General features: G+C 41.1%; 1 protein-coding gene across 3 annotated transcripts in view; it reads left to right on the forward strand.

The window, feature by feature from the left end:
* The window catches only part of CTNNA2 (catenin alpha 2), a 522290-nt gene that overhangs the window by 95191 nt on the left and 411909 nt on the right, over nt 1-15190 (forward strand). For all 3 annotated transcript variants that reach the window (XM_064448881.1, XM_064448879.1, XM_064448880.1), the window contains exon 3: nt 13281-13476. In XM_064448881.1, the coding sequence (XP_064304951.1) occupies nt 13281-13476 (196 nt within the window). The remainder of the gene's footprint in view (nt 1-13280; nt 13477-15190) is intronic.

A 15190-nucleotide genomic window follows, 5' to 3' on the forward strand; every position in this document is an offset into this window, starting at 1 on the left:
AGGGCAGAACTTATGTCATACAGTGATTACTAGACAGCAGGTTTGCTTGGAGTTAGTCTAAATCCTCCTTCGGTGTGAAAAAATGGTTCATTCTTCTCTTTTCAAACCCAACCACACTAGTGTTGCAGCCCACCTTATATAATATTCTAGATGTTAAGGTGTTTAGCCATGAAGGAAGAAGACTCGATTCACTTCTCTCCTGAGCCTGAGGTGTACCTCAAACCCACGTTTCTTACCCCCCTGCCAAGAAAATGCTGTACCCACCAGTGTGTAGCCTGGTCTCTAAGCCATGTAAAATACTAATCCTGCTAAAAGTATGCTATTATGCGGGGAAGAATTCTTGTTCATCTATCCATCTTAGTATATTCATCAGCTATTCTTAGATGACAGAAAATGCATTTTTAGCACTAATCATAAACTTGAATTTATGAAATGGTACAACCTAACTTGCTTAGTGTAACCTAAAAAACTGAGATAATGGGAATCTCTGTTTCTTACTGTCTTTGGCAAGCCCTTCTGTGCAATTAGAAGAACCACAGTGATTTAGAAATAGAAAGCAACATCTTAAAATTTGACTTTTATATTTTGCTTGTGTTAAAGGCATTGAGCAGATTTTTTAGGAGTCAAATTAAGACAATAGTTTTGTTGAAGACTTTTTTCTCAAAGAACCCAGTTGTGTAATTGGCCAAATTAAACACCTGCTTAAGCTTTTCTAGCTTGACAAAAGCTGGAATTTTCAAAATTCCTAACAAGATATTAGAAACCTGTATTCAGGAAGGGGATTGTTTGGTTCTTAAAAGAGAAGTTTTGCAATCCTGACAGCGCAGAAGCAGAGACGAGGGTATCTTCTAATTAATGTTGCTGTTTGTAGCGCCGGTTCCATGAGATGGCCTCGGTCCCAGTGCTGTTATGAGCTGACAAGCGTCCATGCCACAGTCCGGCACTGCTTAAAACGGCATTAATTGGCATTCTTCTTGTCAGGCTCTGCATGGAGGTTGAATGAGCTGTAGCACTTGAGCAACTGATTCTGTGTCTTTAGGCCTTTTTCTGGGGTCACAGTTGAGGCAAGTTGTCTGGGTGGTACGGGGAAGCTTGAGTCATGTAAATGAGCAGGTAAATCTGTAGGAAACTTGAGGAATATAAACCTGCTGTCTTACGTGACTGGAATACAAAAATAATGTCTTTTACCTGTCTACCAGCTAACTCCTTATATGATGGAGTTATAAAAAAAAAAAAAGCTGGAATTCATATTGTCCTTCTAAATAGCTTCTGAGTAGTTTAGAATCATAGAATCATTAAGGTTGGAAAAGACCTCTAGGATCAGCAGGTCTAACTGTCAACCCAACACCCCCAGGTCTCCTAAACCATGTCCCCAAGTGCCACGTCTGCACGGTGTTTGAACCCCCCCAGGGACGGTGACTCCCCCACCTCCCTGGGCAGCCTGTGCCAGGGCCTGACCCCTCTGGCAGGGAAGGCATTTTCCCTCATCTCCAACCTAAACCTCCCCTGACGCAGCCTGAGGCCGTTCCCTCTCGCCCTGTCACTGGTGACTGGGGAGCAGAGACCGACCCCCCCCTCACTCCAGCCCCTCTCAGGCAGCTGCAGAGAGTGAGAAGGGCTCCCCTCAGCCCCCTCTGCTCCAGGCTAAACCCCCCCAGCCCCCTCAGCCGCCCCCCAGCACACTTGTGCTCCAGACCCTGCCCCAGCCCCGCTGCCCTTCTCTGGACACGCTCCAGCCCCCCCAGGCCCTTCTTGTCCCGAGGGGCCCAAACCTGAGCCCAGCATTTGAGGTGGGGCCTCCCCAGGGCCGAGCACAGGGGCCCCATCCCTGCCCGGCTCCTGCTGGCCACACCAGTGCTGACACAAGTGCCAATTAACAGGAGAACTTTGTCACAAAAGGAGAATTTAAAGATTTTTTTGCTCCTAAATTATTACAAATCAGAAGCAAAATATATTAGGGGAGATATTTTATTAGCCTAAATTATATTGATTCTTGTTTCAGTGGTGGGAGAGTCAAAGCGTATTGGTTTGTATGTCTGTTGTATAACAGATAATTTTTGAGAAGATTTGTAAGAGGAAAATAGGTGTGATGGGCTTTTTTTAATTGTGCTTTTTTTTCTTTTTGTCAACAGAAGAAGTAGTAGGAAATTCCACAGAGAATTCATACTTTCTGAAAAACTTTAAAATACTTGCTGAAGAACTTTAAAAGTTTCTTACATAATATTCATTCACGTTGGCCAGGATATAAGCCTCTTCCCGTGCTGTGAACACTGATAAGAAGAATATAAATTAACAGTAACAGTGTTGCTATCTCGAAATTGCATCCTAAAGGTACATCATGTAGACAGAATAGAAATATGCAAATCTGTTCAGGAATTTGTATTTGGCAGCAGAAAAGTGAATCAGAGCAGCTAGGTGTCCTCAAGCGAGATTGGATGAAAATATACTGGCTCTAATCAGTGTTGCCTGAGTTATCTCTGTACTTCGCATCCAAAAGGTAGGTGTGTCATTGGCATTTTTCAACATCCTAGCTAATAATTTATACATTAGAGAGAATAGTCTGCTTATTTATTGATTCTTTTAACCCGCAGGTGTTTGCAAACACTGAAGGGAACTGGAATGACTACAAAAAGACTGGGTTAAAACACTGGACTTTGGTGTGGATAGTGGAAGTTATATTTGTCAGTGATAATTCAAATGTCTATATATAATAGGAAAAGAATTTCAGTTTTATGAATTAGGTAGACAGCCGGTGATAATTGTGCAGAGATAATTACAAAAGTTAATTATGTATGCGTTAGGGGAAAACTAACATGATTTATAGGCTAAGGACAGTGGCAAATTTGTTAAGTTGATAGAGAAAATTGAAGAATGATTATTATCAAAAAAAGGAGGTATATTAAAGAGTGAATCGTGCTCAGCAGCACATCTTTGTTCACAATTATGTTGGTGTAATAAGGAAAAAGACCTAGTTTTTTAAGTAGCACTGGAGAATAAGCACAAATATGAAAAAAACCGACAAGTAGCTGCTCCTCTGTTTTGTGTGGGAATGGAGAAGTAGTTTGTTGAAAATATTTTTGACTGTATGTTCTTGATAATATCTTATAGTTGGATTAGAAACACCTAATGAGCTACTGCTGAAAGCCATATCGTAAAGTAAGTTTATGGCATGCAAAGTTGGAATATGGGAAGTGAAGTCCCATATGTTTTTGCTCTGGTTTTAGATGGCCGAAGTGAAGAAGGTCATAAACACAGTGTTCAGGTCTGTTCTCTATCTTGAGCCAGGAATTGAATCTGGTCTTCCTACAGCCATGCTAGTGCTTTAACCCATGCCAGTGCTTTGACCCATAACATAATCTGTTTCTCTCACAAAGTATTTCGAAAGGTCTCTGTTTCATCCTGCTGCCAAAGAAAGTAAAAAAAGAAACCCAACCCTGAGACAGTTTGGAAAACAAAATTTGTGTTTTCCAGACAGCTGTAGGGCTTTTTTTCTTTGATGAAACAAATTTCTTTTGGAAACAGGAAGATTTTGAAAAACAATGCCGAAGGGGATACCATTAGTATAACCAGTGAGGCAGTAAGATAGTGCATTCGAGTGGAAGGGTAGCCTTATATCTAGAAGCAAAAGGGCCCTTACACTAAAATGTCAGGGCTGTCTTTTTTTCAGGTCATTGAGTGTTTCTAGCAGCTTGGTGATATATGGGCGTATGAGACGAGAGGAATAACTTGTAGCTGTTCGCATTCAAGAAATGCCACTGGGAAGAACAAGTAATATTTACTTGAAAATAGAGGGGACATAGGGGAGAATAGTGAATTTTCTTGCAAATAATTATTGATGTTTCAGAGAAACCCTTTTATGTAGATTTCATTTGCTGCAGCCAAACCAAAGTATTTGTGTGAATGGTTTTCATAATGTCCATGTTTGCATTGCCATGTTTGATTTACCTGCTTTGGCTTATTAAAAACAAGCAAACATATACGTGCTGTCCACCCTTTGAAAATGCCCTGTCAATGATATTTAATGATATTTAAAAACCATAATATCACAGAATCATCAAATGATTTGGGTTGGAAGGGGGCTTTGAAGATCATCTGGTCCAGTCCCTTTGCCATGCATAGGGACATCTTCCGCTAGGATCAGGTTGCTCAAAGCCCCATTCAACCTGGTGTTGAATACATCTAGTGACGGGGCATCCACAACTTCGCAGGTCAACCTGGTCCAGCATCTCACCACCCTCACCATGAAAAAAATTCTTCCTTATATCAAATCTAAATCTACCCTCTTTTGGTTTAATACCTTTACCCCTTGTCCTGTCGCTACAGGTCCTGGTAGAAAGTCTCTTTCTGTCTTTCTCATAAGCCTCCTTTACCCCGATAAGGTCTCCCCACAGCCTTCTCTTCTCCAGGCTGAATAACCCCAGCTCTCTCAGCCTGTCCTCACAACAGAGATGCTCCAGCCCTTGGACCATCTTCATGTTCCTCCTCTGGCCCCGCTCCAACAGGCCCGTGTCTGTCTTGTGCTGGGGACCCCAGAGCTGGATGCAGCACTGCAGGGGGGTTTCACGAGAGCCGAGTACCATCACCTGCCCTGACCTGCTCGCTGCACTTAGGATGCAGCCCAGGGTAGAGTGGCTTCCTAGGTTGCGAGAGCATGTTGCTGGCTCATACCTAATTTTTCATCTACCAGTATCCCCAAGTCTTCTCTGCCGGGCTGCTCTCAATCCTTTCATCACCCAGTCTGTACTGAAAAGATAATGACACGGCATCCGTCCTAGGTGAGTGGTCAGTGACAAATCACAAGAATTATAATAGTAGTATAATTAAAAAATGCATAGCAATATTTTTCTCAAAAATTGTCAGTATATTTCGTAATGTGGTTATGGAAAATCTTGACTAGTACAGTTCAAGCAGGTATTGAGGAAACAGAGGGAGGAGTATTATAGTTGTTCAACTTTTGGCACATGCAATAAGAAATCTGTAGGGAAGTCAGATCTTGACAGGGCCAGGAATGTTTTGCTATGAGCTGTAGCTGCTGACTTGGGATTAATTTGATGAGTATGTGATGTAGCTCTATCCCCTTTCACTTCTGGCATCCCTGCCCGCACATGACCTCTACAATAGGGAAATCCATGCTAATAGAATTTTCTGCTTTTAGCAAAGGCATCCTCACCTTTCTTTTGTGCTGCTGGAGCTGTGTAAGGAAGACTTAATTCGGGATGGGACTGAACTCTTAATTAGTGAAGTTCTGTTTTTCCAACAGAGATTTGTGCTAGAACTGTGTGAAGCTTCTTTAATAAAATAAGAGATCAAGGTTCCCTAGTGTGATCACAAAGCCAGGATCATTATGGGGTTGCCAAATGAGCTTATGGTAATTATCAAGTGATATATTTGATAGTTGTACAGAATTTGGGGAGAGGTCTGCATTAATTAGTAACAGAAGCTGATAGAGACGTTCTTTCCTTTGTACCAGCATAGGTGGGGTAAAGTATTTAAAATAAAACTGTTAGCTTTAAAGCCCTGCCAGAAAACTGAGCTATGTTCTTGTTTTGTCTTTTCCTTTTTTTCAACCTCTTTTCTTCAAGCGCAAGTGCAGTTAAAATCTTCTGGGTAGACACTCCTGAAAAACTCAATCATACTGTTAATAAAACAGCAGGTTACTATTTTTTTTCTTTTTATCATGCACTCTATATTAAGTACTAGGTTGATAGATGGCTTTTTTGAAAGGGGAAGGTGGCTAATATGCTATGGGGTTTTTTGTCACTAATAAAATAAGTCTTCCTTCCCCTTCCCCTCTCCCAGTACGGCTGACTTTTCTGAATGGTACTTCTAATTTTGGAAGAGATTGCTTTCTTAGCATTTCAAACTGGTAATTTAATGTAATTTTAAAGAAGCTGACACAAGGTGGGCAAAATTGCAAGATGCCAGTTATTATGAGTGGTGACCTTCCTGTGAGGGCTGTGTATTGTGCAGAACCCACCTGTTAGTGCGAAGGCTGGAATCCAGAATTGCCCTGTCCCAAGTGAGTGTCCTAACCCTGCATTGCGAATGATTCCTCCCCCTGCTTACTGCCTTTTGGTCAAATGAGTCTTCTGTCTCTTGCTACATGATGGTCCAACTTTGTTTAGAGAGAAGCATCCCCCTCCCCGTTCCAGTCAGCGTGCAGTTCCTTGGTTACAATGATTCCGTGGCAGGTGGGATGTCTCCTCTGCATCAGGAGGGTCCAAACTACTTTCCTTTGCTCTTTTTATTAGGCTGTCATATTACATTTACAGAATATTTTAGGGGACCTTGAGTAAAATCCACTTTATAAATGAAAATCACTGTACTTGTACAAATCATTGTGTGACTTTTTCCTTATATCCAGTTTGAATCTCTCTTGTTTCAACTTGAGCCTGTCTGGTATCGGAGACCCCAAAACTGGACATGATATTCAAGGTGTGCCAGGGCACATGGCTGACAGCTTGCTGTCTATGAAGGTCCCTCGAAGCACATCTGCTCCCCAGCCAGTCAGTCCTTCCCGTCTTATTGCTACGGGTTCCCCCTCACTGGTGCAGGACTTTGCACTTGTTGACTTTCATAGGGTTCCTCTGAGTGACAGCCCTGCCCTGAAGGATATCGACTGATCCCCCCAATCCATCGTCTGCAACTTGATGAGAGTACGCTCCATGACCGTGACACCAGTCGTCTCTATCCCTAACGTGGAGATTAAGTCATCTACAAATAAATGCAGAGAAACACAATACACGCTCACTACAAAGTTCTTTCAGTGGTGCCGTAAGTCCGTGAGAGTTTTCTCTGACTCAGTGCATGAGGAAGATGATCATTAATGTTCATAGAAGAAGGTGCTCAGCTTTCTAGGCATAGCAGTAACAATTACAGTAGGGATTCCGAGCCCATGGTACAAGACTAGGAAGTTCTGTTGTGTTCTTTGGAAAATATTTACATTTTGGAAAGAATATATGCGCTCTCTGTGTCTGCTCTCAATGCTTTCTTTACTATATAGGTCACTTAAGCATCCTGAGACCTTGTTATTCGCTCAGGAATTGTAGTTTTAAGAACTTGTAGAAGTTTGTAGCTATTCTCATAAGTTTGCATGATCTAGTTCTGATATGCCAATTCATTTTTGGGAGTAGTCGATGTTGGGCTGCATCGTTTTGTTTGTGTTTATTCCTGTGCTTGCAGTCGTTGATAAATTCAGAACGTGAAGGCTTTTTGGAAAGACATGTATTTATACATGCCAGTTATAATATGCGGCAGAGATTTCAATTTATACTTCTGTTACAAGTAGCTGAAAGATGCATATGTGAGATTAAAACTGCGTGCACTGTGTTTTTTCTATTCCTTTTCTTAAGGAAACTAACCTCGGGTGTTTGCTTCTAGACTGTCTCTGAAATGAATAGTTTTATTTTGATCAAACTGGTTTGGGACCCCGATTCAGCAAAATAAGTGTCTGGAATAGAGGGGAAAAAAAGTGAAATCATAGGTAGGAGACATGAGTTGTATGAGGTCAGAGGCTTGAGTGACAGTGCTGTGACTAAAATAGATGGTTTCTCTCTGCTGGCCTCATCCGCAGGACATGTTACAGCAGGAGATGTTACGATGTTCTGCTGGTGCTCACTGAAGATTATATTGCTCCTCCTTTTCGTTGTAGTTTCCGTTAGCAAATACTTTCCTTTGATCTTAGAGTTTTGGTTTTTTTTTCCCTAAGAAATTTGTTTTCACAAAAAAATATGTGAGGTCTATCTTAAAGTTCCTAACATTTAAATTGATTTTTTTTAAAAAAAAGTAATGTGGAAAACTGAACCGTTCCTGCTGGTGTTTCCTAACCTAGAGTGTGAGAAAAAAAGAAATTTTTCTGCTCACCAGTCATTTTAGTTACTGAAGTGGGTTTTATCAACAAGGTCAGGAAATATGCAACGTCTCCATTTGCTTTTAAAACTGTTTCAAATATTTAAAATAAGAAAGCAGGCTAGTAGGGTTTCATATAAGCCCATGAATATTTCCAGATAGAAAGAGTGTCTCCACTATGGCCTCATTGTACTAATCTTGGGTTGCAGAACTAAATTAAAAATAACTATATACGGTGGTGGTGGTGGGGAAGATAATAGTAATCAATGTAATCATAAGAGGCATTCATTCACTTTCCTCTTATTGTATTCCATGGAATTTAAATATATAAAAAACTAATCTGAGTTAGGCTCAAAATTTTTCCTACAGTTTCATGTGAATGATCTTACCTCTGTGTGCCAGGTCACCTCTTTGTAAGCAAAATAAAATAAAATCAACCCCACCAAACCCCAGCATCTGAATGCTGCCATTCAGGTAGCAGTGAGACGCCGCTGTTCATGGATGTCATGTTTGTGGATCTCCATTGTTTAAAATTTGTAAGCCTTTCCTTCAAATTTACAAATCATTGAGGTACATGGGCAAACGACGTCTCTAGCACCATTTGTGAACTGGTGGTGCTCTCTTGTTAGCACGTCGTACTGGAGTACTGTGTGGCCACACCTGGAGCGCTGTGTACAGCTCTGGTCCCCGCTACACAAAAAGGATGTGGCCAGGCTGGAAGGGGTCCAGAGAAGGGCCACCAAGATGATCAGAGGACTGGGAAGCTGCCATAAGAGGACAGGCTGGGAGAGCTGGGTTTGTTCAGCCTTGAGAAAAGGAGGCTCAGAGGGGATCTCATCCCCATGTACCAGTACTTAAGGGGCAGCTACAAGGAAGATGGAGACTCCCTTTTTACACGGAGTCCCACAGAGAAGACAAGGGGGATAGACACAAGTTGCTCTTGGGGAGATTCCAATTGGACACCAGAGGGACATTTTTCATGATGAGGACAGTCACCATTGGAATAATCTCCCCAGGGAAGGGGTTGACTCGGCCACGTTGGACACCTTTGAGAGTCGCCTGGACAGGGAGCTGGGCCATCTTGTCTAGACTGTGCTCTTCCTAGAAAGGTTGGACTAGGTGATCCCTGAGGTCCCTTCCCACCTGGGGTTCTGTGATTCTGTGATTTCGTGATTATATTTTAGTCTGAGCTTTTGACATGCTAGAGACTTTTTAACAGTGATTTTTTTTGGTGTTTCTTTAATGCTAGAAACAAAACAAAATAAGAAAAAAAGCAGCAAAATTTTCAGAAGGGAATTGGGAATCATCATTTCCTTTTGAAAAAGATGATTTACTTTGGGGATGCTGTTTTCTACATGTCTGTTGTAACAAGTGGTAGCAAAAGTCTCCGCATTCCGAGGCATTTAGGAATTCGCAATGCCTTGTGCTACTTCTGGAATGGTGTGGCTCAGTGCATTAACAAAGGTTGTATCCCAGTGCTGGTTCCCCTCCAGCTCTAGGACCTGCACGTGTACATCTGGGTGGACTCTAACGCAGGGCTCCTTTACTGAGAAGACTTTGAGCGCTGGCAGACACCTTTAAGTGATTTTTCTGTATTTCTGCATTAGTCAGCATAGGACAGAGCAATTGTTCTATGTTAAAAAAGCATTATAGAAAATGCTATTAAATACTTACTTCTGATTTATAATTATTTCCATATATTTTGCAATTTTCTGATAAACTTTCCTTATTGTTTTATGGTGATATAGAATTGTTTGCATGTCTGTAGGTGTCCATAATGAGATACCGATGCGCTAGGAAGAGCACTATTTAAAGCTGAAACAATTATTTGCTGTGAGCATACTTTCTCTAAAAACAAACCACTCCCAGCTTTCATCCTCTCGCCAAGAAGAGTTCCTTTATCTTTTTTAAATGGATATAGTTATATTATTTTGTCTGTTTATGTTGTAAAAGTAGACTACCAAGCTATTTTGAAAACACCTTAGTTTTATTAAAGGTACGGAGAGAAAAAGCTCCCTATATATGGGCCAAAATCAATATTTATTTCTCATTTCTTGATTTAATTGCACCTGTGGTGTGCCCTTGCAGCTACCTCGGAGCTTGCTGCATAAGGTGCCCGTCTCCTGACTAGTCCCTTCTCGGGGATTCAGCAAACCACTCTCCGCGGTCGGGGTTACAGACACCTGCAGTTCACTCTGACTGCGTGAGAAAATCTGAATTTTGTGTTTGTCCTTATCCTTTCTTGGAAAAAAAAACCCCAACCAACCCAGTGAGCTGCCATTGAACAAAACTCACAGAATTAAATTCAACGTGTATTCAACCAATCACTGTTTTTCCTCTGCATATTACATGCTTACCTGTTCAAGGAATGGATTTTTCCAGGACTCACCCCATACTTACCAGTTTTAGGAGGAAGGCCTCTCCTGTCATTCAATGCAGTTGGTGGAAACTAAATCAGGATATTTACTTTTCTAAGTATGTTTTATTTAAAATTACCTGGAGAAAATTGTTGTATTATGAGGTCTGCATGTAAAATGGTTTGTTCGTTGGTTCTGCTGAGACCATTGTTGTGCTAGTAAATCCAACATGTAGCAACATTGTGTTAAAGAACACCCCCCCTCTATATACCTGTATCTAAAAATACATATTTATATATACTGCATTTTGTAGATTATCATGGTAAAATATTCAGGATTTATTTCACTTAGTTTAGCAATCTTATACCTATTTGCTTGATCTGAATCTGATTTTTTAGGTCCCCTTCCTCATTAATGATGCCTCATTGAGTGTCTGTAGGTGCCAGTTTATCATATTCTACGACGGCTGTGGTCCCTATTCCCATTCATTGACTTCATTAGTTCAGAACTTGTAGATGATCTTCCAACAGATGTGTGACTTCTTGTAGGTAAGGTTAGGTAAAAAGTATCCCGCCTGACAGATGAAACGTGCACAGAAGCAGCAGACTTATCTGGGCTAGTAACACTGATTTTGATGACTTTTAATGGGAAACTAAAATTTTAGGGTACCAAAAGAAGTCCGTAATCCAGCTAATTTCTGTGTCTTCACAGGACTTCACTGGTTCTTCTGCCATCTGCAACTTCTCTGTGTTTGAGCTACTTTGAGCATTTTTTTAGCTCTTTATCCCTGCATCTATCTAATAGAGAACTATGAAATACTCTTCTTTGACTTAATTTATTGACCACCTTTTCTTTTCTTTAGTCGCACCTTAAATATTGTGTTCAGTTTTTGGCCCCTCAGGACAAGAAGGGCCTTGAGGGGCTGGAGCGTGTCCAGAGAAGGGCAGCGGGGCTGGGGCAGGGTCTGGAGCACAAGTGTGCTGGGGGGCGGCTGGGGGAGCTGGGGGGGTTTAGCCTGGAGCAGAGGGGGCTGAGGGGAGCCCTTCTCGCTCTCTGCAGCTGCCTGAGAGGGGCTGGAGTGAGGGGGGGGCTGGTCTCTGCTCCCAGGTCACCAGTGACAGGATGAGAGGGAACGGCCTCAGGCTGCGTCAGGGGAGGTTTAGGTTGGAGATGAGGGAAAATGCCTTCCCTGCCAGAGGGGTCAGGCCCTGGCACAGGCTGCCCAGAGAGGTGGGGGAGTCACCGTCCCTGGGGGGTTCAAACACCGTGCAGACGTGGCACTTGGGGACATGGTTTAGGAGGCCTGGGGGTGTTGGGTTGGCGGTTGGACCTGCTGATCCTAGATGTCTTTTCCAACCTTAATGATTCTATGATTCTCTGTCCTCTCTGAACTGTTCTAGCAGCCTAATTCCAGTTTGTTCAATAAGTCTAAATAATTAAGATTAAGTTCTGACATTATTCTATTCATCTTCGTGTCTCCTGTGTGAATTTCAGCATCTGCATAACCAGTTTTATTGCCTGCTGTATGTGAAAGCTTTTCGTAGTCATCCTGATGATGTGCTGGACAAACCCATTCAATTTGGTAACCCTGAGTTAGGTTGCAGAGGTAGCCTAGTTTGTCTATTTCTAAAATTCTAAAATCCTTAAATAGACAGTGATCAGCCAAGGAAGGATCTTTGGGAAATTTAATGAAGAATTATTTCAAGGGAAAACTAATAAAGAAAATGTTATCTCTAAATATAAATAGTGGAAAAAAACAGATGATGGAAGAATATTACCTTCCTGCAGCCAAGCAGACTCCTTCCAGAAAGAAGGCCCTGGAATACATTTTTTTCACTCAACACATCCATGCATATGCGTGTGGTGTTTTCAAGCCCTGATAATCTCTTTTTTTAAATTATTTTATTTTTAATTTTTTTTCCTTCTTCCATAGTCTGTAGTTTTTAAATGTGATTTGAAAGAAAAAAGAATAAACACAAACCACTAACTCAAAGAGGAGTAAAACGTAGCGCAAACAGCACGTCACGAGGCTCTTGGGTCACAACGGTACCGAACACCTCGTCGTGGTTCTTGTCATAGGGATGGGATGACAGTGAATTTTTATACTTCGCTTTGAAATCTTTTGCTCTGTGGTGCACTGTCTTTACTGGAAAGGTTTTTATTTTCTCACGGTAACTTGCTGGGTTAGCACACCGATATGTCACTTCACCTGCCCAGTTAGGGTGCATTGCATCCCTGAGCATTATGGGTCCATTGCTGTTTTTTCATGCATTTAACACCTGATGACATCCGATTCAGTATTCCTGCTTTACAGACAGGCAGGCTTTTGCTCCTGGAGTGGTGTAAGATCTTTTTGGTCCAGCAAAAAGCTGTGGAAGGGACTGTGCTGTGTTGTTAAGCTTTGCAGCTGAAGATTCTGATCAGCTCAATAAAGAGTTCCTTTAGGAGTTTCTACAAATGATGGAAGCAGATTTTCTGTTTAAATACTGGGGAGGGAGTGGGATCATTTCACCGTCTGCTGTTGCCTTACGCCAATATATTACAAATATACTGGAGCAATACTAGAATGAATAGTTTTAACCTGTGTAATCTCTGCAGCAGGAGCTATTAGTTCCCTAATGTCTGGAAAACATCTGCAATGTTTTTGTCACCACTTGAACGTAACTGACGGTACTTATCTCAAGGGATGGTTGCTTTTTGAATGGTTTCTGACCCGTATGTTGTAGATTTTCATTTTATCGGCTTATTCATTTTTTTAAAATGAAAAACAATGACAAAAATGGTGCTTTAGCACAATGCCCTACCATACCTGTTTCTTAGCTTTTTCTCCTTCACTGCTTGACTGTGATTTGCTTAGCCCAGACTAAATAGAGTTTAAAAGGAAAAAGCTTTTTTGAGGTGTGCACTACTATGCTTTGGATTTTAAATTTTACGTTTTATTTATTCAATACGTGTGACCATTACATCATTTCAAAGGTAAAGAAAATAGTGGGGGTATTGAATTAGGGGGCCATCTATTGCGCTATTAATAGTTGAAAAATCCTTCAAACTGACAAAAACTTTTCTTTCCCAAAGGTAACAACGCTTGTTAACACAAGCAATAAAGGACCATCTGGCAAGAAGAAAGGGCGTTCTAAGAAGGCTCATGTGTTGGCTGCTTCGGTAGAACAGGCCACTCAAAACTTTTTAGAAAAAGGAGATCAAATTGCTAAAGAGAGCCAGGATCTCAAGGAGGAATTGGTTGCTGCTGTGGAGGATGTACGCAAACAAGGTACGTGGAACAAGATGCTTAACTGGGTACCTGTTTTATTTGATGCTTTTAAAGATTTCTTCCAAACCAAGTGTATCAGCTGCTCTGACAATGTAATGAAAACTATGTGCTATATTACTGTATATCTGTAATATGGCATGTAAGTCTTAAAATAGCTATACCTAAGGTCAATAAGGCTGCCCAGAGAGGTGGGGGAGTTGCCATCCCCGGAGGTATTTAAAAGACGTGCAGACGTGGCACTTCGGGCCATGGTTTAGGAGCCCTGGGGGTGTTGGTCTGGTGGTTGGACTTGGTGATGCTAGAGGTCTTTTCCAACCTTAATGATTCTGTGATTCTACCTTTGTGAATGGCAATATGTGTAAGGAATGTTCTAACTTTGGTAAAAAAATGTGGGTTTCTTGTTGTTTTTCTTTTCCTTTTGGCTGCTCTATCACGAAATAGGAAATTAAAATACTACTTAGCGGCCATTCTGTGCCATGTCAAAGCTTGTTGTTTGATGTTCAACTTGCTTTTTATTCTGCTGTGTAACAAAATAACATGATTTTTCACTTTGCTAAGTCTGAGCAATGGTTTTAAGCCTGTGGATGCAAAGGTACAATGAGAGTTACGGTGCATACCTTTCTGAGCAATCTGAAAATTATCAATCCAATAGTACAGCAGTGTAGAATTACTTGTGGTTTCAAGTATATATTGAGATACCTGCAAAGGTTATCGAAGTCTGAAAATATACAGATAACAGCAATATTGAAGCCAGGATTTTTTCTGGGTTTTGGTGATAAAAAGATAGTTATCAACATTACTTTGCACACTGCCTAGGTCGAACTGCAAGCTTCAAGATACGCAGTGTTACAAAATATTGCCGCGTTGGGCATGGGACTCACATGTGGGGTAACAACATTTTCTTTACTGGCAGAAATAATCCTGGTTATGCATGATATAATACTTGAAGTTTAAATTGGTATTATAAGAAAACCGCTTTCAAATAAGGCATTGGTTTTTTAGAAATATCATGGATATCCATGATATCATGGTATTGTCTGACAATTTTCCTTCAAAAGATAAAATGTATGTCAGATGCTTTCAAATTTACGTGTGTGGTGGGGGAAAAATATGTTTTCAATATATGCTCTTAACAAAACTTTTCCCTTTCATTGACTTTGGTTGTAATTGCCTTTACTGCAGCAGAATTAAGTGCCTTTCAGGTATTTTCCATTGTAAATCCTATGATCTAAAGATACCATCTGCCAGTATTATTGGTCCTGAGTTTTAGAACAAGACTGGTGGATCTCCAGCTGAGCTTTTGAAAGGAGTCTAAAGGACTGAGGTATAAAGTGAGTTAGGCCCCCGGCACATGGGTGTTGGTTTACTCAGTTTGGGAAGAGTGGACTCAAACGATCGTAGGAGCAGGCAGGGTTAAAATCCTGTATACATAAACACTTGGCTGTGAATCTTCCAGTCTGTTCTGTCCCAAGGCTATTTCTTCCTCCTACCCACTGTATATACATTTGGTTTCACTGTTTTCCTGTTCCTGTGTGTTGTTTTTTTTTTTTAATATAAAATTGCCAGTACATCGTAATAAGTCTAGTATGTTCTGTATACTCTCTGTACAGTGCTGTGCCAGTATTCTGGGGGGTGTGTGTTCGTGTGGTTTGGTTTGGGTTTTTTTTGTTTGTTTGTTTATTTTGGGTTTTTTTTGTTTGGTTGGTTCTTTTTT

This window comes from Phalacrocorax carbo, chromosome 4 (genome assembly GCF_963921805.1).
Source record: "Phalacrocorax carbo chromosome 4, bPhaCar2.1, whole genome shotgun sequence".
NCBI classification, from domain to species: domain Eukaryota; kingdom Metazoa; phylum Chordata; class Aves; order Suliformes; family Phalacrocoracidae; genus Phalacrocorax; species Phalacrocorax carbo.